This window comes from Oryctolagus cuniculus, chromosome 6 (assembly GCF_051225735.1).
Source record: "Oryctolagus cuniculus isolate XC-2025 breed Fujian yellow rabbit chromosome 6, ASM5122573v1, whole genome shotgun sequence".
NCBI classification, from domain to species: Eukaryota; Metazoa; Chordata; class Mammalia; order Lagomorpha; family Leporidae; genus Oryctolagus; species Oryctolagus cuniculus.
The window spans coordinates 93288043-93313141 of record NC_142872.1 but is presented as its reverse complement, the minus strand read 5'-3'; the positions used below and the strand labels follow the sequence as shown (position 1 = coordinate 93313141).

General features: G+C 36.6%; 1 protein-coding gene across 50 annotated transcripts in view; it reads right to left on the bottom strand.

Annotated features, from left to right (window-relative positions):
• Positions 1-25099, bottom strand: part of CSPP1 (centrosome and spindle pole associated protein 1) — a 140637-nt gene that overhangs the window by 54713 nt on the left and 60825 nt on the right. For 41 of the 50 annotated variants that reach the window (XR_016236506.1, XR_011389120.2, XR_016236507.1 and 38 more), the window contains 7 exons: positions 24515-24608; positions 18016-18073; positions 15778-15986; positions 13268-13389; positions 12529-12592; positions 2086-2215; positions 170-317 (listed from right to left, as the gene is read on the bottom strand). Coding sequence is in view for 45 of the 50 variants with exons in the window: in XM_089336318.1 (XP_089192444.1) it covers positions 170-317; positions 2086-2215; positions 12529-12592; positions 13268-13389; positions 15778-15986; positions 18016-18073; positions 24515-24608 (825 nt within the window). In the remaining 5 variants the exon portion in view is untranslated. Of the gene's footprint in view, positions 1-169; positions 318-2085; positions 2216-12528; positions 12593-13267; positions 13390-15777; positions 15987-18015; positions 18074-24504; positions 24609-25099 lie in introns of all 50 variants that reach the window. The other 9 variants (XM_089336343.1, XM_089336339.1, XM_089336345.1 and 6 more) reach the window with 1 other exon arrangement.

The window sequence follows — 25099 nt, the reverse complement described above, 5'->3', positions numbered from 1 at the left end:
AGAAAGGCTTTTTAACCTCTTAATATGTTATCAAAATATTTCTTTTGTATTAATCTACATAAAAGGAGAGCCTGTTTTATAGTTTCTGACTCCCACTTCTTTTAATCTCATTTTTTAAAATTTAAAATAATAGTTATTTTTAAAACATCAATCAGTAGAAATAACATACTTATCAGATTTCCTCTTGCATCCCTGAGAGGAGCTCCACCTCCACCTTTTCCCCAGGGGTTGTAACTTCTCATTTCTGCTTCTAATTTAGCTTCATATTCTTCTTTCTCTTCACGTTCTTTCTTCCTCCTTTCTTCCCTTTCCCGAATCTTAATAACATAAGATATATTTAAAGTAAATGCTGACAAGCACTCTGAAACAAGAGGTTAGTAATATCAGATGTAATTTGATTTTTCCTGTTAGAAACAAAAAACTAGAGTTTTTTTTTAGTACACTTCACTACAAAGTCTAAAATTACTAATATAGGTAAAAACCTAATTTAAAAACACTTAGATAGCTGAAATATATAGCTACTGGACCCCGTATCATGCCACCAAAGGCCTTTCTAGCTACTAACTTCACTTGAGACTCAACTTACTCCTCCTTCATATCCCCAGCTTATATCAGAGCCATTCCCTCCCTAACTACGCTGGTTCCATCAGAACATTAGGATTTCCCTACTTTACTCTTCTATCTATCCTTTCATGAGAACTGCTCAGTCACAAAGTCTACTTCCTACCTCACCAGACCTTCTATCCCTAGGCAAACTCTGTTCTCCAAATTGAAGATTCAAAGTTCTTTGAAGAATAATAGCCTACTAAAATACAGCTAAATGACTGTACATAAAATATATTCTTGAAATCACTAATAAGCATATGATTGTTAGAGACATATGAACAGTGAACATGTATCTACATTTTAGAAATTCACTTTTACAGTCTTAACCATATACATAGTAAATATAGGCAAGATTTCACTCCAGCGTGGCCAAAGAAATCACCATATACAGAAAACAGACTTTCCAATTTCGAAAACCTAGTTTTGTCAGTTGTATCAATATTCTCATTCATAAACAGATTGTGAATTCAAAATTCAGTCTTTCACATATAGAATCCTAACATTTTTCTAAAGAGTTGATAATGCTATCTTTCAAGAAGGTTGCAATGTAAAAGTTGAATGAAAATACTTTAAAAAAAATCCAAGTACAACTTTACAGAAAAGTACTCCAGTTAAATATATAACTACACCAAGAGTCCAGGGCCCTCTTGCAGATAAGGGAATTCCCCCAAAACCTCTGCATTTGATGCAGATACTCTTAAGTAAACACTATTCAAAATACTACAAACTACACAGAACTATAATTATACACTCTCCTATCATGTTATTCTTCCTCTATTTCCTATCTTGGTTTACAGCCTCATTATTCTCTTTGATTAGAATACTGAGAATCATCTTCAAGTCCCTAGTTCTGTATCTTTCCCTATATCCAAGTCTTGTTAATGAAACCTCACAATTGTGTCTTGATGGCTTCCACATTTTCCCATCTGGTTCAGAGCTTCATTGCCTCCTAGTTAGACTATTTCAATAGTTCACTGTAAGATTTACCTGCCACATTTCTTTGCCAATTATACATATCACAACCAGTTATCTTCCTAACAGGTCAATTTGTTCACATCAACCAATCTTTTTACTCTTTACTTGGCTTAAAAATCTCTTTCCTACGGCTGTCTGTAACAGGATGAAATTGAAAGAACTGTAACAGCTAGTCCTTCACATTCTTCCATCACTATCTTTCACCTCTTCCCCTATACCAATTCTATTCTCTGGAGAGAACAGGAATGTGTAACCTATTCATTATATAACATACAACTCAAATATAAACTACCATGTGAAGCCCTCCAACTGCTAAAGGAAATTAGTCTTCCTATCCCATGCTTCCAACAGCATTCCAGTATAACCACCTCAAAACGTGTCATACTGAGTTACAACTGACTGTGCTTTCTTTTTCCCTTCCCTGTCACACTGTGATGTCTAAGGGACCACCACGCTAACACACAAAATGTTTAATATCAAACAAATAAGTGAACAGATGGATACCTGCTGCTGCAAAGCTTCTTGGTAAGACTGAAGAGACTGTCGGGAAGGTTTTGGTTTATCTTCAAAAAACAATCCTGAATTTACTGTTCTATCACTTGTAACTTTCAGTTCATTCTGTCCAATTGCATTCCTGCATCAAATACACAATTAAATGTGAATTCATCTATTATTAAGAAATAACAAAGTTTAAGAAAAGGCTACATTCATGACATATAAACGCATTTAGAAATAGAGAAGGGTATTTCTCTATATTTCAAAGAAGAATGCTTAAAGTAAGTGACCCCTTCCTAAGTTCTCCCTCCTACCTTTGCTTTGACAATCCATGGAACTATCAAGTTCACTGGATCTATTTCTTGACCTACATGGCAGTTGCAGAAAAGTGAAAACACTATATAATTCATCAAGCAATAGATACATGACTTAGATACTTTTCTGAATATATAGAAATAACACACTGAAGTATGTCACTACTCAAGTAACACCAAATAATGATTTAACAACTTCCTAGCCATTTCAAAAGTAAAACAATGTAATTACAATAAAAAGTCTGATTGCTGCAAATAAAATAAAAACTGTTGAAAAACTCATCAAAAACAAAATTTTTAAACATGTTGATGTTACAGAAATCATACACAATAAAGTGTTGTTTCTTAAGTTCTACACATTTAAGTGCAGGAATGTATCCACTTTGGAGAAAATAATACATTTTTAAAATGCAAATTATAGAATAAACTCAAATATTAATAAAGAAATCATAAAAAGAAACTACAAATGGCCATCGTACTTCCAAATACATCATCATCACCTTAAACAATGAGCTTGTTTTGTGCATCTAACTTACCCAATTCATTTTTAATCTTTTATTAGGCTAAACAAATATGTTTGCCCTACACTGTCACAGTGAATGATGAGTGGGCAAAGGGGAAGATAAGGAGAACAAGAGCAAATTGTTCCCACTCGACACTATAATTTTTCAGAACAAGGGCACTCTTTATGTGTGAATGAATAAAGAAGACTGAGATGGTTTATCTGAGTAAACTCAATCTCTCAAAATATACTGGTAAACAGATTTTCTCAGCTTCTATTTTACTCATTATCCTTCCTGCCTTCTACTCCTTTCTCACAAGTTTTTTGTCCTATATTTATCAACTCCTTCCTGATCCAATGAAAATAGGGTTGAAGGACGTATATACAGTCAGATCAGGACAGGAGTAAAGTAGGAAATGATAGGGTATTAAGTATACAATTCAGTTATTTTTACTAAATTGATAGAATTGAACAATCATCACTATAATCTAGTTTTGAACCATTTCCATAACTCAAAAAATACACCCCTTATACACATTTACAACCAATCCCCACTCTTATCGTATCCCCAAGCAATCACTAAGTAACTTGCTTTCTGTCTCTATAGATTTGCTCTTTCTGGACATTTTATAAAAACAGAACCACATAGTATAGATTGATTTGTTCACTTAGTATAATACTTTTGAAGTTCACCCATATTGGTTCTGTAATTCACTCTTTTTTAATGCTGAAAAATGTATAATTTATCCATTCACTAACTGATGAACATTTAAATTGTCTTCACTTTCTGGCTATCATGAATAATGCTATGAACATCCACATGCAGTCTGTGTGTATGGTTATTTTTATTTACCTTGATGACTCGAAGTAGAATTTCAGAATTATATGGTAAGTTTAAGATTTTTTAAGAGGTTGCCATTTCCTGTAACTGCTTTTTATGTATTAATTTTTTTCTTATTTAGTAACTCTACTGGAACTCTCTCCTTAATTCCATTATCTTTAGATAATTCCATTATCTAATGTTCTTTTGAAACTGTATTAATTTATTTCCTCTTCCTTTTTAATACTTGTACCTATCTTCCTTCATTTCTTACTATTTTCAGCTTTGCTGAAACCATTGGTTCCCCCCCAAAAAAAGTAGTAACAGTAAGAAAACTCTCAAAAAGAATGTTTAAATGTATCACTATTACACAAATATACAATGTAGGTTCTTCACATTTATACTGTTTCAGTTAACTAGACAGTATAAATTACTTTTAAATTACTTTTTAATTCTTCTCTTCTAATTTTTCTGTTTAAGTTTTTAAGTACTAATGGACACTAAGTTTTACTAATGGTTTTTCTCTATTGACATGATCATGTAAGTTTTCTTCTTTATTTTGTTAACAAGGTCTACTACAGTAGCTAATTTTATTATAATATTGATATATCTAAAACCAATTAGCTCTTAGTATTTATCAGACACTGTCACAGACATTTTACAAATTTTAATTCATTCAATCCTCTTAAGAATCCTTTGCGTTGATACTACTAGCCCTATTAACAGGTTAAGGAATAGAAGTTAAGAAATCTGCTTCAAGATAATGAGCTGTAACAACAGGATTCAAATCAAGGCAATCTGGCTGCAAATTCCATACTCTTAATTGATACGCTCTACTATATCTAATCATCCCACATTCCAGAGTCATTCTAATTTAGAATAAATTGTTCTTTTTCTGCATCGCAAGGCCCAGTTCTAGAGTTCTTGTGCCTAAGTTCTAAGTGCAGGAGGAGAAGGGCAGAAGAGGAAAGGAAGAGGAGTAGGGGAAGAAGATGAGAAATGGAGGAGGAGGTAGGAAAAAGGATTAAGAAATAGAGGGGGAGAGAGGAAGGGGAAATGAGGAAGGTAGGGAAGGGAAGGAATCAAATAGGAACAAAGAGTATAACAACTGAAAGCAATGGGCTAGTGTTCTGGCATAGAGAACAAAACCATTGCCTACAATGCTGAATCCCATATGAGAGCAGTGGTTCAAATCCCAGCTGCTCTGTTTAATCCAGTCCCTACTAAAGTGCCTGGAAAGGAAGCAGAATATGGCACAAGTATATGGGTACCTGCCACCCACAAGCAAGACCTGGTTGGAGCTCTGGGCTGTCAGCCTCAGCCTGGACTAGCCTCGGCCACTGCAGACATTTAAAGAGTGAACCAGCAGGAGGATACCTGTCTCTCTCTCTCCCTCTGTGTCAGTCGTCCTTTCAGATAAATAAATAAATCTTTTAAAAAGAAAGAAGAGAAAAGAGATGATTGGGTTGGATTAGATTCTCCAGGGAGGCTCAAGGGCACACACCTGAGCAGGCAGCAGTGAACTTGAATACATGTAAATTGAGTGATCATAGCCTGAGAGATCCCCTGGGACACCATCAAATATATCAATATATACAAAAGGACAGTCTCATGAAATATAAAGGGATGTAAACAATATTTGAAAAAAATCATGGAGAGAAATTTCTCAAACATGATAAAGAATATTATACATTAAACAAGTTATCAAACTCCAAGTCAGAAAAGCTCAAAGAATTCATACCTACACACATCACAGCCAAACTGTGAAAGACAAAGACAAGAACAAAATCTTAAAAGCAGCAAGAGAATAATCACTCATCATATACACAGACTCCTCAATGAGATTAACAGCATATCAGAAACTATGAAAGCAGGCTACAAGTCAGTGGTAGGATATATTAAAAGTACTGGGGGGGGGGGGGGAAGGAATGCCACCATGCAGAGGGCACTGGGCACTGAGCTCTGAGCCTAGAAGATACCTGTGCCCAACACTGAGCAGCTGGGTCTGATTCCCAGCTCTGGCTATGGACTCCCTGTTAATGCAGATCCTGGGAAGCAGTGATGATGGCTCAATCGAGTTTCTGCCACCCAAATGGGAGATTTGAATTGCATTCCAATTCCTGGCTTCAACCCAACCATTGCAGACATTTGGAGAGTCAGCCAACAGGTGGAAGCTCTCTGTCTCTGCCTAACAAAAAATTTTTAATAAAATGTCAACTAATATAGTACTATATCAACCAAAATTATCCTTCAAAAATGAAAATGAAATTAAGACATTATTACTAAAACATTAAAGTCATCACTACCAATTCTGTTCTGTAAGAAATATTACAAAGAGCTATTCACACTGAAATGAAAGAACATTTGATAGTAACTGTAGGGAGCCAGCGCCATGGCTCACTTGGTTAATCCTCCACCTGTGGAACCAGCATCCCATATGGGCGCTGGGTTCTAGTCCAGCAGAAAATGGCTCAAGTGCTTGGGCCCTGCCACCCATGAGAAACCCTAGTTCTTGACTTTGGCCTAGGCCAGCCCTGGCCATTGTGGCCTTTAGGGGAGCGAACCAGCAGATAGAAGACGTCTCTCTCCATCTCTCCTTATCTCTCTGTAAACTCTGCCTTTCAAACAAATATATAATTCTTAAAAACAAAACAAAAAAACTGAAATCAGGCAGAGTTGGAACTTGAACTCAGGCCCTCTAAAATGAAACATGAGCATCCCAAGCAGCATTGTAACCACTGCATCAAATGCCCACTCCAAAAGGATCTTTTAAACAGAAAAGAATCACAACAGCACTAAGATATAACAATTATAAACATTTGTGCAGGAGAGCATTTTGGCATTTTGCCCTTGTTTGTGTGCCCCATATCATAGTGTTGGAGCAAATCCCAGCTGCTCTGCTTCTGATCCAGCTTCCTGGTAATGCACCTGGAAGGCAGCCAAAGATGGCCAAGTACTTGAGTCCCTACCACCCATGTGGGACACTAGGATGAAGTTCCTGGCCCCTGGCTTCATTCTGGCCCAGATCAGCTGTTATGGCCATTTTGGGAGTAAACAATATGGAAGATCAATCTATCTCCCTTTCCTACTCTGTCACTCACTCTACCTTTCAAATAAATAAATAAATCAGTTTAAAAAAAAATCACACATCTAATAACAGAGTCCTACAATTAAGGAAGCAAAACCTGAGATTAAAATAATAGTTGGAGATTTCAATACCTTACTTCTGGGGGCTGGCACTGCGGTGCAGTGGGTTCATGCTCTGGCCTGAAGCACCAGCATCCCATATGGATGCCAGTTCGAGACCTAGCTGCTCCACTTCCAATCCAGCTCTCTGCTGTGGCCTGAAAAAGCAGAAGATGGCCCAAGTCCTTGGGCCCCTGCACCCATGTGAGAGACCCAGAGGAAGCTCCTGGCTCCAGATTGGTGAAGCTCCAACCATTGTGGCCATTCGGGGAGTGAATCAGTGGATGGAAGAACAAACTCTCTCTCTCTCTGCCTCGCCTTCTCTCTGTGTGTAACTCTTTCAAATAAATAAATAAATCTTTAAAAAAAACTTTAATTCTAATTACAGAACTAACCAACTAGGAAATAAAAGAAATAAACAACACTTTAAACAGCTAGAACTGAGAGATACCAATAGAATAATACACTCAACAACAGAACAATATGCCTTCTCAAGTGCATATGGAACAAAATGTAGATTAGGCCATAAAATAACCTTCAACAAATTCAAAAGAACTCTGATCACACAAGTATGTTCTGCAACTGCAATAGAATTATATCAAATTTGATTAAAAGAAATAAATTTGGGGGCCGGTGCTATAACATAGCAGGTAAAGCTGCTGCCTGCAGTGCCAGCATCCCATGTGGGCGCCAGTTCAAATCTCGGCTGTTCCACTTTCAGTCTAGCTCCCTGCTGAAATGCCTGGGAAAGCAGAGGAAGATCATCCAAATCCTTGAGCCCTTGCACCCACATGGGAGACCCCGAAGAATCTCCTGGCTTCAGATCAGCACAGCTATGGCCATTGCAGCCATTTGGGGAGTGAACCAGCTGATGGAAGAACTTTCTGTGATCACCAACCCCTGTAACTCAAAGTCTCAAATAAATAAAATCTTTAAAACAAAGCAAACAACAACAACAACAAAATGATACAGGACTTTGAGTCCGGCTTGGAGTACTAATGGGAGGCAGAGTACTCAACCAACCCTGTGACCTCCAAGTAAGCAGAAAGGAAGGAAGTTAAAAAGATGAAAGCAGAAATCAATGAAATGGAAACTACCACCACCAAAGGAAAAAAAAAAATAAACAGTAAAATCAAGAGTTAATTCTTAGAAAAGGTCAGTAATATTGATAAATGTTTGGCTAAACCAACCAAGAAAAGACTATTAGTCTTCCATTAATCAGAAATAAAAGAGGCCTATCATTATTAATCTTACAAAATTAAGAGAACTGTAACAGAAAACTACCAACACTTGCATGACAACATCTGCCAAAAAGAGAAAATCAGGAATCAAAGATCTCCCAAGAAACAAAAGTCCTAGACCTGATGGATTTTCTAGAGCATTCACTATGCCACAACACCGACCCCTCTACCAAACACTTAAAGAAAACCTAACAACTATTTTTAAACTTTTCCAAAAAAAACAGAAGAGAACCCTTTCTGAACTCATTCTCAGAGGCCAGTATTGCCAAAACCAAAAACACTACAAGAAAACTTTAGAACAAAATAATGTTCTTTAAAAAATCAATGTAAAACTCTTCAACAAAACAGCAAACTAAATTCAGCAGCATATTAAAATGATTATATATCATGAAGAAGGTGCATTTCTTCCCAGATACAAGGATGGTTCAACATAAAAAAACTGATCAATGTACGCCATTAATAGAATAAAGGATTAAAACACAAAAGCATCACAAATGACACAGAAAAGCACTTGAAAAAACTCAACATCCTTTCACAATTAAAAACAAAAAACACTGGAGCTGGAGTTGTAGCATTAGTGGGAAGTCGCTACCTGAAATGCTGGCATTCCATATGGGCACCAGTTTGTGTCACAGTTGCTCTACTTCCCATCCAGCTCCCTGCTAATGTCCTGGGAGAGCAGCGGAAGATGGTCCAAGTGTTTGGGTCCCTGCTACCCACATAGGAGACTTAGAAGAAACTCCTGGCTTCATGGTTTTGGCCTGCACCAACCCTGGCCATTGTGGCCATCTGAGGAATAAACCAGCAGATGGATGATCTGTGTTTCTCCCTCTCTCTCTGACTTTCAAATAAATAGATAAATCTTTAAAAAAAAAAAAAAAAAAAAAAAAAACTCAACAAACTAGGGATAGAAGGAAACTACATTAACACAGCAAAACAATACAAAAAAAAGCATTATATTAAAATTCCACAGCAAACAACACTTAAGCTTTTTCTCTCATTAAAGGAGTATAGCAAGGGTGCCCATTTTTACCATTTCTATTCAACAGAGTACTGGGAGTTCTACCCAGATTAACTTACTAAGAAAAAGAAATAAAAATCACTCAAATTGGAAAGGGAGAAGTGAAATTATCTCTGTTCATAGATGATAGGATCTTACACAAACAAAAACCTGCTGGAAATAACAAATGAATTCAGCAAAGCAGCAGGATACAAGTCAACACACAAAAATCAGTTGCATTTCTATAAACTGACAATGAACTATTTGTAAAGAAATTATGAAAAAGGGATCAGTGTTGTAACACAGGTTAATCCTCCACCTGCAGTGCTGGCATCCCATATGTGTGCTGGTTCTAGTCTCTGCAGATCTGCTTCCAATCCAGCTCGCTGCTATGGCCTGGGAAAGCACTGGAAGATGGCCCAAGCGCTTGGGCCCCTGCACTCATATAGGAAACCCCGAAGAAGCTCCTGGCTTTGGATCAGATCAGCTCTGGCCATTGCAGCCATTTAAGGAGTGAACCAGCAGATAGAAAACTGTTCTCTCTGTTTATCCCTCTGTCTGTAACTCTACCTCTCAATTAAATAAAATCTTAAAAAAGAAATTATGAAAACAATTCCATTTACAATACCATCAAAAGGAATAAAATACTTGCCAATTAACCAAAGAAGGAAGACATCTACAAAGAAAACAAAACACTGCTGAAAGAAATTAAAGAAAACATAAACCAATGAAAACACAGCCTATACTCACAGATTTAGAAGACAATGTTGTTAAAATGTCAGTACAATCCCAACTCGACAAATTAAATGTAATTCTTATCAGAATGCAAACTAATTGCTTTACAGAAATAGAAAAACTGAGCCTAAAATTCATATGGAATTTCAAGAGGCGACTAATAGCCAAAACTGTATTGAAAAAGAATAAATCTGGAGGACCTATATTTTCTGATTTCAAAACCTGCAAAGCTACAGTATTCAAAACAATGTGGTAATGGGATAAAGACAGACATATAACCAGAAAGAACAGAACAAAGAACCCAGAAACAAACCTTGTATATATGGTCAAATGATTTTTAACAAGGATGCCAAAAAAATTCACTGGAAAAAGGACAGTGCTTTTATCAAATGGTGCTGGGAAAAATAATGAAGCAAACCTAACACCTTACCAAACACCACATAGAAAAAGTAAACCAAAATTAATCAAAGAACTCAAGGAAGACCTAAATCTATATAACTCAAAACCAAACATAGGGCGAAAGTTTCAAAATATTAGATTTGTCAATTATTTCTTGGATATTACACCAAAGGCATGAGTCAAAAAAAGATAAAATGGACTCCATGAAAATTTTAAAACTTCTGTGCATCAAAAGACAACAGAGTAAAAAGGTGATTGACAAAATCACAGAAAATATTTTCAAATCCTTTATCTGATAAGGTATCATAAAATATCCAGAATATATTGAGAAAACCTAAATGAAATTCAACAATAAAACACAAACATACCAATTCAAAAATGGACAAGTTACTGGAATACATATATCACCAAAGATATATAAATGGCCAATAAGCACATGAAAGGATGCCCAACATCACTAATTATTGGGGAAATGCAAGTCAAAAACATCAAGAGATATCACCTTATATGCCCATTAGGATTACTAGTATCAAAAAAAATAGAAAATAACAAGTGTGGCAATAATGTGGAAGAAAACTGGATCCTCTATGCTGTTGCTGGGAATGCAGAAATGTTACAACTATTATGGAAGACAGTATGGCAGATCCTCATAAAACTAAATAAGAATTATCATATAACACCACAATCCTTAAAATTAGATCTCAAAGAAATATTTGTGCACTCAAGATTCACAACAGCATTATTGCAGTAACTAAAAACATAAAAGTAACTCGAGTGTACACTGATGGATGAATGAATAAGGAAAAAATAAAACACACACACATGATGTGTTATTATTCAGCCTTAAAGGAAGGAAATTTGAACATATGGTACAATATGGATGAACCCTGAGGATATTAAGTGAAATAAGCCAGTCACAAAAAGACAAATATTACATAATTTTCCACATATGTGGTACTTGGACTACTCCAAAGGACTAAGTCAGGGGAAAGTGTTTGGCTTAGCAGTTAAGAGGCCCTGTCCCAGATCAGACTACCTGTGTACAAGCCTTGGCTCTGCCTCCATTTCTGCTTCCTTTTTTTTTTTTTTTTTTAAGATTTTATTTATTTATTTAACAGGTAGAATTAGACAGAGAGAGAGACAGAGGGAAAGGTCTTCCCTCCGCTGGTGCACTCCCTAGATGGCCGCAACAGCCGGAGCTGCGCCAATCCAAAGCCAGGAGCCAGGTGCTTCTTCCTGGTCTCCCATGTGGGTACAGAGGCCCAAGAACCTGGGCCATCCTCTACTACCTTCCCAGGCCACAGCAGAGAGCTGGATTGGAAGAGGAGCAACCGGGACTAGAACCAGTGCCCATACGGGATGGGGGCGCCGCAGGCAGAGTATTAGTGCAGCCTACTGCATCATGGCGCCAGCCCCCCTGCTTCCTTTTAATGCATACCCTGGTAGGCAGCAGGTGATGGTCCAAGTGGCTGGATCTCTGCAACTCACATAAAAGACAGCTTGATCCCATTCCCAACTTCAGAATGGCCCAGTATCAAACACTGTAGACATTTGGGGAATGAGTTACAGATGAGAATTCTCTCTCTCTCAAACTATTTGATTAACAACTAATTAATTATCTAAAGACAAAAACAAATAAACAGGGGCTGGCTGGCACTATGGTATAGCGGGTAAAGCTACCACCTGCAGTGCTGGCATCCCATATGGGTGCCAGTTCGAGTTCCAGCTGCTCCTAGCCAGCTCTCTGCTATGACCTGGGAAAGCAGTAGAAGACGGCCCAAGTCCTCAGTCCTCTGCACCCATGTGGGAGACCCGGAGGAAGCTCCTGGCTCCGGATCAGTGCAGCTCCAGCCGTTGTAGCCAATTGGGGAGTGAACCAGCGGAAGGAAGACAGAGAGACCTCCCTCCCTCCCTCCCTTCCTCCCTCTGTGTGTATGTGTGTGTGTGTGTAAAACTATGACATGCAAATAAATAAAAATCTTAAAAATAATAAAAATAAAAACAAAAAACAAAAGACCAAGACAGACAATAAAATGGTGGTTCCTAAGGAATGAAGGGAAGGGAAAATGGGTGTTACAATATTACTATTTAATGTCTACAACTTTGGTTCACAAGATGAAAAGAATTCTGGAGATGTACGCTGATGGCAGTTGTACAACATTATGAATTTATTAAAAACTACTGAACAGAATACCTAAAAATGGTTAAAATAATAAAAAGAAAAAACAGAAAAATTCTTTGAACTAAGGACTTACACAATAGGTTGTGCTACTTGGCGGGTGACAGGAGCACTAACATAAGCTGCAGGCTGTACTCCATCTTAAAAGACAAAAAAAAATCTATTTCAGAGTACCCATTTGACAACACTTTATTCCTAAAGGAAAAGTAAATAATAAAACCACTACTTCAAGGAAAGTATCAATATATACCCCAGGTTAGGAGTTAGCACAGAATAATGCAAGAAAACACAAAATAGTTAATTTTTAAATCCAGATGTAAAAAGAAATAATTATAAATATAAATAGGCTTTAAAATAGGTACTAGAGGCAAGCATTTGGTGCAGCAGCTTAAGTCACAACTTGTGATGCTCCCATCACACATCAGAGTTCCTGGTTCAAGTCCCAGCAACTCTGTTTCCATTCTAGCTTCCTGTAAATGCACATCCCGGAGGCAGTAAATGATTGCTTAAGCACTTGAGAGTCTCTGCTATTCATATGGGAGATCCAGATAAAGTTCTGGGCTGTTGGCTTTGGCCTGGCCCAGGCCTGGCTATTTCAGGCAGTTGGGAAGTGAACCAGATGACAGGAGAGCTCTGTCTCACTCTCCAATAAAATGAAAATAAAAAATTGTTAATAAAATGGGATTGATATCATTAATTTTAAAAATACCTGAATTAACTGAAGTTGTGCTTTTCTGTGTATTTTTACTTGCACAGAAAACCATCTTTCTTATTAAACCACTTGAAAATAAATGTTTACCCTATAGATAACTTACAGTAAGCAATACTGGGATCCAAAGTATTTCTGGCACCATAAAAATAGTAGGCATCATCATAAGGAGTTCTGTAGTTAGTAGCCAAAGGTGGTATTAGGGGAGGTGGAGGCAGAGGTGCAATCCTGTATCAAAAGAAAAATGAAAAATTCTTCTCATACTTTACTGCAATTTTAAAAGTCAAGGTATTATTCTTCTATAAAAAATTACTGAAAATACAACCCCTACTTTTGAAAAAGCCACTATCTTGCTCCAATCACTCATCAAAACTTATGACTCAAAAAGCAAGTAATACAGAGTAAAAATCCACAATTTCAGGTACAATACCGATGCAAGACAAAAATTTCAATTAATAATCAATTAATACCAATAACCTGAGTCAATAACAACCAAAGATGGGCCTGGTGTCTGTCCTTCAGGAATAAAACAGAAATAAACAATTAGAGCCAAGTAAATGAAACAACAGAAACAGAGTCCTATAGAACACCAGAGCACTGACATTTCAATCTCATAAGGGAGAGGAGTAGAGCAGAAGGAAGGTTTTCCAGGACAGGTAGTGTTTGAGCCATGTTACTAGAGTGAGCTAGCCACAGGTAAAGGAAGAACAATCCAAGCAAAGGCACACAGCTGCAAAACCCCATGGTTACACACAGTTCTGTTTGGGGGAAAGGGTGTATTTTTAAATTATACAATGCATTGTTAGGGCCAGCGCTGTGGCCTAACAGGTAAAGCTGCTGCCTGCAAATCCAGCAACCTATATAGACAATGGTTCAAGTCAAAGCTGCTCCATTTCCGGTATAGCTCCTGACTAATGCACCTGTGTAAGCAGTGGAGGATGACCCAGGTGCTTAGGCCCCTGCACCCAAGTGGGAGATTGAGAGGAAGCCCCCGGCTCCTGGCTGGCCCAGACCCAGCCATTGCAGCCATCTGGGGAGTGAACCAGGGATGGAAGATCTCTCTGTCTCTACCTCTCTGTAACTCTGACTTACAAATAGGCAAAATAAATCTTTACAAAAAATAGAAAAAATGTATTGCTCTTTCACAGGAAGTCAATCACAATGTGATATTAAGATGACTTCAACATTAACAGTTTGACATTTTTGATAAAATCTCCAGTATTTCATAAATTTAAAACTTCTGAAAGCCTCTACTTCAACATTTCATTACTAATAAGAAAGCATCTCTAGTTCCACCAATGCATTATTTTCCAGTGGAAAAAGTGGCAAAGGTGAATTCCTTTTAAGTTTAGATGAAAAAGACTCCCTAGAGTATTTTCACTTTTATGTGTATCTTAACAACACATTTTTCCTTGTCATATACTTCAAAATAATTCTGAAGTGCTCAGGATTAAAGTTCTCTCTAGCAGTGAATATTCTATCACGTTTCGTGTCATTTAAGGTGTGCAACCTTAATCTTCACTTCCAAGATGTATCAACAAAGAAGGAAAGTGACTGTTTTAACAGGGAGCATCTGTCATCACTAAATCATAAATTTTATAGATTTATACAAGATTTAATCTTAACTCTGTAATTGATTATAAAAATACATATAATTATTGCACTTTTTTACAAATTAGAAAACTGAAGTTCAACAAAGGTGTGGTTTTTCCAAACTCCAGACAGCAAATGCAACCACTTCAGTAACTACCTAATCCAAAGCTAATACCACCATCCAATGCTCTGTAATTGCAAATTCCTCGAAGTCTTTCCAATTGGGAAGTTGTAAGATTAAACAAAGCCCCAGATAACAGTAAATACAATTCTATGATCTGTTAGTAGTGAATAAAAGAACAAATCCTTCTGCAGGAAGGAAATGTAACCCAGAAATGTCAACATTCAAAAAAGTTAACAAAACACCTGTAAATTTAAATACATTCCTATAAATAGCACCTTAACTGAGCCAAAAATTAGCTCATGTCCTACAACGAAGCAAAGCATAGCACAGGTATCAATGTTAATACGATTTTCCACAGCATGATGCTTATTTCCTGTTGAACTCAAATTTTTACATCCATGCCTCAGTTACAGGTTTTATAATCATCCATACTTTTTATTACAGGCATTTGAGTTGCATAGCCCATAAGTAATCAAAGAGAAAGAGTTAAAGGAAAAAGGAGTGAAAATATAATTGCATGTATAGAAGAGTAACATTAGAAACTTTTTCTGTATATGTTGAAGGAAGAATTCAATGTTTGCCAAGTGGAAATAACAAAATTGAGAAAAGTCTAGTTTTTGCATATTAAAAGACACTAAAAGTAGATATGACCTAAAACTAAGTTTTAAGATACACTCAATCTCAAAATACTAAATCTTTAAATAATAAAAAGAACATTATAAAGATTTCCTGTGTAGAAAGACAACAGTGAAGCCAATTTCCAGAGAAATTATATGATAAAACTACTAATTGTACAGAATATTTGAAAGATATCATCTGCTTTAGCACATCCTTCTGAGTATAAAACAAAAAAAAATACCTTACCGAATTCCCAAACACAAAATATTTTAAACATGCACCTGGGAGGCACCATTTCACCAAGGGTGCTGCTGAGTCCACTGTATAAATCTTCATTTTGAGATGGAACAGACTGAAGTGGTGGGATGGGTGGGACAGATGGGGCAGATAAAGGAGGGAGAGGTGTCTGGAAAGCTACTCTAGGTCTTTCAGGAGGAATCATCTCTTCAAAGTGTCTTGGTGCCACACTAAACTGCTGTAGTCTATCAGGCTAAAATAAAGAAAACAAATCTATTTGTCACATATAATCATGAATTTCAAGTTACAAAAGACTTCAAAAGACCTTTTATCCCAGCAGGCACTTAGAGTTACAAGATTTCACAGCTATAAAAAATTTTTTAAAACTAATTCTTACTTTATAAGTAGGTAACTGAGATTCCCTAAGAAATAAACAAATCACGCAAGGCCTCATTATTCATAAATTATCACGCAAAGCAGCAGATATTAATTTTAAATATGGTATTCTGTTATACTACAACACTATGCTACTTCTCTATTCAAATGCCTCTTCTAGTATCAAAGTATACAGAACAGGGTTAGCAAATGTTGTCAGTAAAAGTCCAAATAGTAAATATATTACCCTTTTCAGGCAATATAGCCTCTTTACCACTACTTGACTCAACCGGAGCACGAACGTAGCCATAGACATATGTATATAAATGAGTGACACCGTGCCACAATAAAACTTTATTTACAGAAACGTGCAACTACTGGATTTGACCACAGGTCATGGTTTGGTAATCCCTACCCCCAGAACATCATTTTTATGACCTTTTCAAAGATTTTCACCTTAAAAATAAAACCCCAAGTAATGGTACAACTATTTTCTCTTAATATTACTTATTTGTCCTCATAAATCAACTTGACATTCTTAAGAAGTTTCAATTCAAAGATAAGTAAGAAAGACTGTCACATACTCTAAAATTTAACATGCCAATATATTACATTAAAAAGCTCAAGTTTTAAAAGGGAATTTCTGATTACAAATGATATATCAAAGGTATAATAAAAAATATATTTAGCTTTGGAATCTATTTTTTTTCCTGCCACAGTTATCCTATCAGGATTGATTTGTTTGGTTAATGTAAATGTTTTATTCTACCAGCAGTCAGAAGCATGAAGTAAGTGATGGTAGCATTGTATTAAATTTTTTTAAATGGATAACCCACAGGATTTTCTGATGTACTTAGCATAAGTACATCAAAAGTTGCCTATGATTAAGTAACTTTAAGTTGCTGTATTCTTTTTAAAGAATGAACTTCTTAATAAAATTGAATATGCTCTTCATCACTTAAGGATGAAACAAAAACTTCTTAGTAAATTAATACTACACATCCAACTACAGAATAACTACATTGTGGTAAAAGCAATGAATTGTTACCTCCTCCTTACTTAACTGCAATGATGTGAATAATTCATTCCACTTAATGATGAGAATTGCAAAATTAAAGTAAAAAAAGATTACTATCTAATTTTACATTAAATAATAATTGCTAAAATGCTTAAAGACTAGAATTAATGTTTTCAGTTTCTTTGAAAGCCATTCTAATGTTAATAGACAGAATATATTCAAAAAAAGGTATTAGTATCAATTGGAAACTAAACTGTGATAAATTTCCCCTGGAAAAGTACATATGAACAAAACAGAAAGAATTTAAAATGAAGAAAAAATGATACACAAGGAAAAACGGGAAAATCATCCTGGGGGTATAATAGGAAAAAGATTTATACTACAGGGTCCAGCAATGTGGCATAGTAGGCTAAGCCTCCGCCTGCAGCACCGGTATCCCATTTGGGCACTGGTTCATGTCCTGGCTGCTCCTCTTCCAACCAGCTCTCTGCTATGGCCTGGGAAAGCACTGGAAGATGGCTCAAGTTCTTGGGCCCCTGCACCCACATGGGAGACCCAGAAGAAGCTCCCGGTTCCTAGCTCCGGATTGGCTCAGCTCCAGCCATTATGGCCATTTCTGGAGTGAACCAGCAGATGGAAGACTTTTCTCTCTGTCTCGCCCTCTCTGTAACTCTCTCTCAAATAAATAAGTAAAATCTTAAAAAAAAAAAAGGTTTATTTATACAAAAAACAAATTCAATTTATCACTGTTCAAATCAATCTATTCTTTTTATATTTTTTTTATTTTTTCAAATCAATCCATTCTGTATTACATTGCCCCAATCTGCCACAACATTTGAGGTTTATCTCAATTAAAGGTTAAACATTAGAAGATGCCAGGAACCCTTACCGATTTCTCAGGATCTTGTGCTCCAGAAGCTGCAACCCTGAGTTCTAAATCTTTTTCTCTGGAAAAAAAAAAAAAATTAAAGCTTATATAATAAGATGTTATAGTAAAAACTATTAAAATTATAATTATCATTGAAACAACCTTATATACAAAGTCTGTAAGGCATTTCCAAATACAAGTAACTCTTTTAACTAACAATAAAGCCTTCAATAATACTGAAAAACAAATTTCCTGACTTGATGAAAAGTAAACTAGAATTCACATTTAACTGACAGAGTAAGAATCTCTAAGCCAGCACCTGGATTACTTCAAAAAGTAAACAATTCCACACAACACAAAACAGGAAAATAAAACAAACTCTCTACTTTGTGAAACAATAACCTTCTTTAGAGTACATGACATTTTCAGTTTAAAAAGAAGTATAAAAATTGAAAAATAACTACATATTTTCTAATAAGACTTTCTAAGAAAATAAGGCTAAAGATGGGTAATATCAGAGAGCAAATAACATCTTCAAGATAGAAAAGGCAAAATTACAAGGTGATAGGTCTCAAATTCTTTCAAATCAATGTATCTATTCCTAAACTAAACTAATTCATAAGTATTTTTATAAGGAAGATTACAAATACTGAGACTTGCATTCAATACAAATACATGTAATTTATGATTATTTTTATTTTGAATATATGTGCACTTGTGATTTCAAATTTAAAAACAAAATGTTTATATTTGAAACTGTACAATCCAAAGAGCATATAGATAACATTCAATGCTATTCTAAATGAGTTAGTAAAGTAAAAGGTCTGCTATAGAATATATCAGAGTACTGTAGAAACTTGTGAAAAATGGAATGAAAAGAATGAAAAGATAAATTTATTTTGCTGTAAAAAAAACTTTTTTAAATCCAAGCACATAAACGGCCTTCAAAATGTTCATGGAAAATACATACTATGAAAAAACTATGTACAGATTTCCCAAATTTTTTGCTGTAAAATAACTTATGTTTTTTCTTTATAAAAATGTATTTATTTGAAACAAAGAGTTACAGAGAACGGTGAACAAGATCTTCATCCACTGGTTTACTCCCCTAAATGACTTAAATGCCTGGGGTCAGGAGCCTAGAACTCCTCTGGGTCTCCGATGAGTGGCAGGGGCCCAAGTGTTTCAGCCATCTTGCACTGCTTTCCCAGGTGCATTAGCAGGGAGCTGGATCACAAGTGAAGCAGCCAGGACTAAAACAGTGCTCATATGGGATGTTCATGTTGTAGGCAGCAGCTTAACCCACTACAGCACAACACCAGCCCCTGAACTTACTTTTATTCCATCTTTCCACAAACTTTCTAAGGTACTGTCATATACAGTCTCACTTGTCACCTACTATAAACAAAACAAATACTTATATAGTATTTATTTTGCTGATTGAATACAATTTACAAACTAGAATATAAATCATTCACAAATCAAAAACTGCACTGGGAAAAGCATTTTTTAAATTTTAAGGTATACAAGCCGGTGCCACAGCTCACTAGGCTAATCCTCCGCCTTGTGGCGCCGGCACACCAGGTTCTGTCCTGGTCGGGGCACCGGAATCTGTCCCGGTTGCCCCTCTTCCAGGCCAGCTCTCTGCTGCGGTGGCCATTGGAGGGTGAACCAATGGAAAAGGAAGACCTTTCTCTCTGTCTCTCTCTCACTGTCCACTCTGTAAAAAAAAAAAAAAAAAAAAAAAATCCTACATTTAAAGAATTTACATTCTTCTCAGCAGTGCATGGAACCTTCTCTAGGATTGACCACATACTAGGCCATAAAGCAAGTCTCAGCAAATTCAAAAGAATTAGAATCATACCATGCAGCTTCTCAGACCACAGTGGAAGGAAAATGGAAATTAGCAACTCAGGAATCCCTAGAGAGTATGCAAACACATGCTCCTGAATGAACAATGGGTCATAGAAGAAATCAAGAGAAATCAAAAACTTTCTGGAAATGAGGATAGCAACACAACATATCAAAACGTATGGGATACGACAAAAGCAGTGTTGAGAGGAAAGTTTATAGCAATAGGTGCCTACATCAAGAAATTGGAAAGGCACCAAATAAATGAGCTTTCAATTCATCTCAAGGATCTAGAAAATCTGCAGCAAACCAGACCCAAATCTAGCAGGAGAAGAGAAATAATTAAAATCAGAGAAAAAATCAACAGGATTGAATCCACAAAAAATTACAAAAAATCAGCCAAACAAGGAGCTGGTTTTTTGAAAAAATAAACAAAATTGACACCCCAATGGCCCAACTAACTAAAAAAAGACAAGACCCAAATCAATAAAATCAGAGATGAAAAAGGAAATGCAACAACAGACACCACAGAAATAAAAAGAATCATGAGAAATTACTACAAGGACTTGTATGCCAGCAAACAGGGAAATCTATCAGAAATGGATAGATTCCTGGACACATGCAACCTACTTAAATTGAACCAGGAAGACGTAGAAAACCTAAACAGACCCATAACTGAGACAGAAATTTAAACAGTAATAAAAGCCCTCCCAACACAGAAAAGCCCAGGACCAGATGCATTCACTGCTGAATTCTACAAGACATTTAAAGAACTAACTCCAATTCTTCTCAAACTCTTCAGAACAATCAAAAAAGGGAATCCTCCCAAATTCTTTCTATGAAGCCACCATCACCTTAATCCCTAAGCCGGAGAAAGATGCAGCACTGAAAGAGAATTACAGACCAATATCCCTAATGGACATAGACGCAAAAATCCTCAATAAAATTCTCGCCAATAGAAAACAACAACACATCAGAAAGATCATCCACCCAGACCAAGTGGGATTTATCCCTGGTACGCAGGGATGGTTCAATGTTCACAAATCAATCAATGTGATAGACCACATTAACAAACTGCAGAAGAAAACTGATATGATTATCTCAATAGATGCAGAGAAAGCATTTGCTAAATTTCAACAACCCTTTCATGGTGAAAACTCTAAGCAAACTGGGTATAGAAGGAACATTCCTCAATACAATCAAAGCAATTTATGAAAAACCCACGGCCAGCATCCTGTTGAATGGGGAAAAGCTGGAAGCATTTCAACTTAGATCTGGTACCAGACAGGGATGCCCACTCTCACCGCTGCTATTGAACATAGTTCTGGAAGTTTTAGCCAGAGCCATCAGGCAAGAAAAAGAAATCAAAGGAATACAAATCAAGAAGGAAGAAGTCAAACTATCCCTCTTTACAAATAATATGATTATTTAGGGGACCCAAATAACTCTACTAAGAGACTATTGGAACTAATAGAAGAGTTTGGCAAAGTAGCAGGATATAAAATCAATGCACAAAAATCAACAGCCTTGGTATACACAGGCAATGCCACAGCTGAGAAAGAACTTCTAAGATCAATCCCATTCACAATAGCCACAAAAACAATCAAATACCTTGGAATAAACTTAACCAAGGACGTTCAAGATCTCTACGATGAGAATTACAAAATCTTAAAGAAAGAAATAGAAGAGGATACCAAAAAATGGAAAAATCTTCCATGCTCATGGATTGGAAGAATCAACATCATCAAAATGTCCATTCTCCCAAAAGCCATTTATAGATTCAATGCGATACCAATCAAAATACCAAAGACATTCTTCTCAGATCTGGAAAAAATAAGGCTGAAATTCATATGGAGACACAGGAGACCTCGAATAGCTAAAGCAATCTTGTACAACAAAAACAAAGCCTGAGGTATCACAATACCAGATTTCAGGACATACTACAGGGCAATTATAATCAAAACAGCTTGGTACTGGTACAGAAATAGATGGATAGACCAATGGAACAGAATAGAAACACCAGAAAGCAACCCAAACATCTACAGTGAACTTATATTTGATCAAGGATCTAAAACCAATTCCTGGAGCAAGGACAGTCTATTCAATAAATGGTGCTGGGAAAACTGGATTTCCCGTGCAGAAGCATGAAGCAAGACCCCTACCTTACACCTTACACAAAAATTCACTCAACATGGATTAAAGACATAAATCCACGACCCAACACCATCAAATTATTAGAGAACATTGGAGAAACCCTGCAAGATATTGGCACAGGCAAACACTTCTTGGAAAAGACCCCTGAAGCACAGGCAGTCAAAGCCAAAATTAACTATTGGGATTGCATCAAATTGAGAAGTTTCTGTACTGCAAAAGAAACAGTGAGGAAAGTGAAGAAGCAACTGACAGAATGAGAAAAAATATTTGCAAACTATGCAACAGATAAACGGTTGATAACCAGAATCTACAAAGAGATCAAGAAACTCCACACAACAAAACAAACAACTCACTTAAGAGATGGGCCAAGGACCTTAATAGATATTTTTTAAAAGAGGAAATCCAAATGACCAACAGACACATGAAAAAATGTTCAGGATCACTAGCAATCAGGGAAATGCAAATCAAAACCACAATGAGGTTTCACCTCACCCCAGTTAGAATGGCTCACATTCAGAAATCTATCAACAACAGATGCTGGCAAGGATGTGAGGAAAAAGGGACACTAACCCACTGTTAGTGGGAATGCAAACTGGTTAAGCCACTATGGAAGTCAGTCTGGAGATTCCTCAGAAACCTGAATATAACCCTACCATTCAACCCAGCCATCCCACTCCTTAGAATTTACCCAGAGGAAATTAAATTGGCAAACAAAAAAGTGGTCTGCACCTTAATGTTTATTGCAGCTCAATTCACAATAGCTAAGACCTGGAATCAACCTAAATGCCCATCAACAGTAGACTGGATAAAGAAATTATGGGATATGTACTCTATAGAATACTATGCAGCAGTAAAAAAAAAAAAAAAAAGAAACTGAAATCTGGTCATTTGCAACAAAATGGAGGAATCTGGAAAACATCATGCATCATGCTGAGTGAAAAAAGCCAGTCCCAAAGGGACAAATATCATATGTTCTCTCTCATCGGTGACAACTAACTGAGCACCAAAAAGGAAACCTGTTGAAGTGAAATGAACACTATGAGAAACGGTGACTTGATTAGCCCTTGCCCTGACTGTTGATGAACAACTTAATACTTTATCTCTTTTAGTATTTTTTTGGTTCTACTTAATACTATTGATTGAACTCTGTAATTAATACACAATTATTCTTAAGTGTTGAAACTAAACTGAAAAGTGATTCCTGTTAAATATAAGCGTGGGAATAAGAGAGGGAAGAGATGTACAATTTGGGACATGCTCAATTGGACTTGTCCCAAATGTGCCACAGGATTCCAACTCAATCTCATCAAGGTGGCATGTACTAATGCCATCTCACTAGTCCAAGTGATCAATTTCTGTTCACAATTGATCATAATGATAGGACTAAGAGTCAAAGGGATCACATAAACAAGACTAGTGTCTGCCAATACTGACTGACAGAATCAAAAAGGGAGAGAATGATCCAACACAGGAAGCAGGATACATAGCAGACTCACAGAATGGCAGATGTCCTAAACAGCACTCTGGCCTCAGAATCAGCCCTTAAGGCATTCAGATCCGGCTGAAAAGCCCATGAGAGTATTTTAGGCATAGAAAGCCAAGACACTGTGGCAAAAATAAACAAACAAATAAATAAAATAAATAAATTACCTAAATGAAAGATCTCTGCGAGTGAGATCCAGTGGAAAGAACAGGTCATCAAAGAAGGAGGTACCTTTCTCTGAAAGGAGGAGAGAACTTCCACTTTGACTATGACCTTGCCTAAATTTGATCAGAGTCGGAGAACTCAAAAGGCTTCCATAGCCTTGGCAACTCATGACAAGAACCTAGGGTGATTACTGACGCCATAAACAAGAGTGTCAATTTGTTAAGTCAACAACAGGAGTCACTGTGCACTTACTCCTCATGTAGGATCTCTGTCCTTAATGTGCTCTACATCATGATTTAATGCTATAACCTGTACTGAAACAGTATTTTTCACTTTGTGTTCTGTGTGGGTGCAAACTGTTGATAGCTTTACTTAATATATGCTAAATTGATCTTCTGTATATAAAGAGAATTGAAAATGAATCTTGATGTGACTAGAAGGGGAGAAGGAGTGGGAGATGGGAGGGCTGCAGGTGGGAGGGAATTTATGGGGGGGAAAAAGCCATTGTAATCCATGAGCTGTACGTTGGAAGTTTATATTCATTAAATAAAAGTTAAAAAAAATTTTAAGGTATACAAATTTCCTATATTTCATATATACAGTTTTATGAACATAGTGATATCCCACCTTACACTCTCTCCTGCCCATGCTCTCTCCCCTCCTCCACCCTCTCCTACTCCCACTCTTAATTTTTACAAAGATCTATTTTCAGTTTACTTTATACTCATAAGATTAACCCTACACTAAGTAGAGTTCAACAAATAGTATGAAGGAAAAAAGGAAACACACTTATTTTATCATCATGTTATTTTACATAAGCATATTTTAAAGTTCAAACACGTCTGGTGACTGCAAACCTTTCATTACCGTCTCTTGTTCTTCTGTTGTTCAGCCATTTGTTCCAATAGCTCCAGTCTATATTTTTCTTTCCTTCTCTGAATAACTTCTCTATCTTCACCTCCTACGTAAAACAAAACAAAAAAGCAGCCTTAATTCTTGAGTATGACATGAAACTAGAAATTCAAGTAAAAAAGGTAATCTATTTGTTAAAAAGATCTATTTTATTTATTTGAAAGGCAGAGAGAGAGAGACAAAGAAAGATCTTCCATCCTCTGGTTCACTCTCAAAATGACCGCAGGGGCCAGGGCTGGGCTAAGCCAAAGCCAGGAGCATGGAATTCAATCCAGGTCTCCCACCTGGGTGTCAGGACCCAGGACTTTGGCCATCTTCTGCAGCTTTTGTAGGTACACAAGCAGGGAACTGGATAGGAAGTGGAGCAGCCAGCACTTCTGAACTAGCACTCATATGGAAAGCCATCACTGCAAGTGGCAGCTTAACCTGCTGTGCCACAATGCCAGCTCTGAAACTCCATTTTTTACTATATCAAAGAGGAATTACTAAAGTTACAAGAAATATAGAAGGAGAAAATCACATATAACAGTGTCTCTTCAA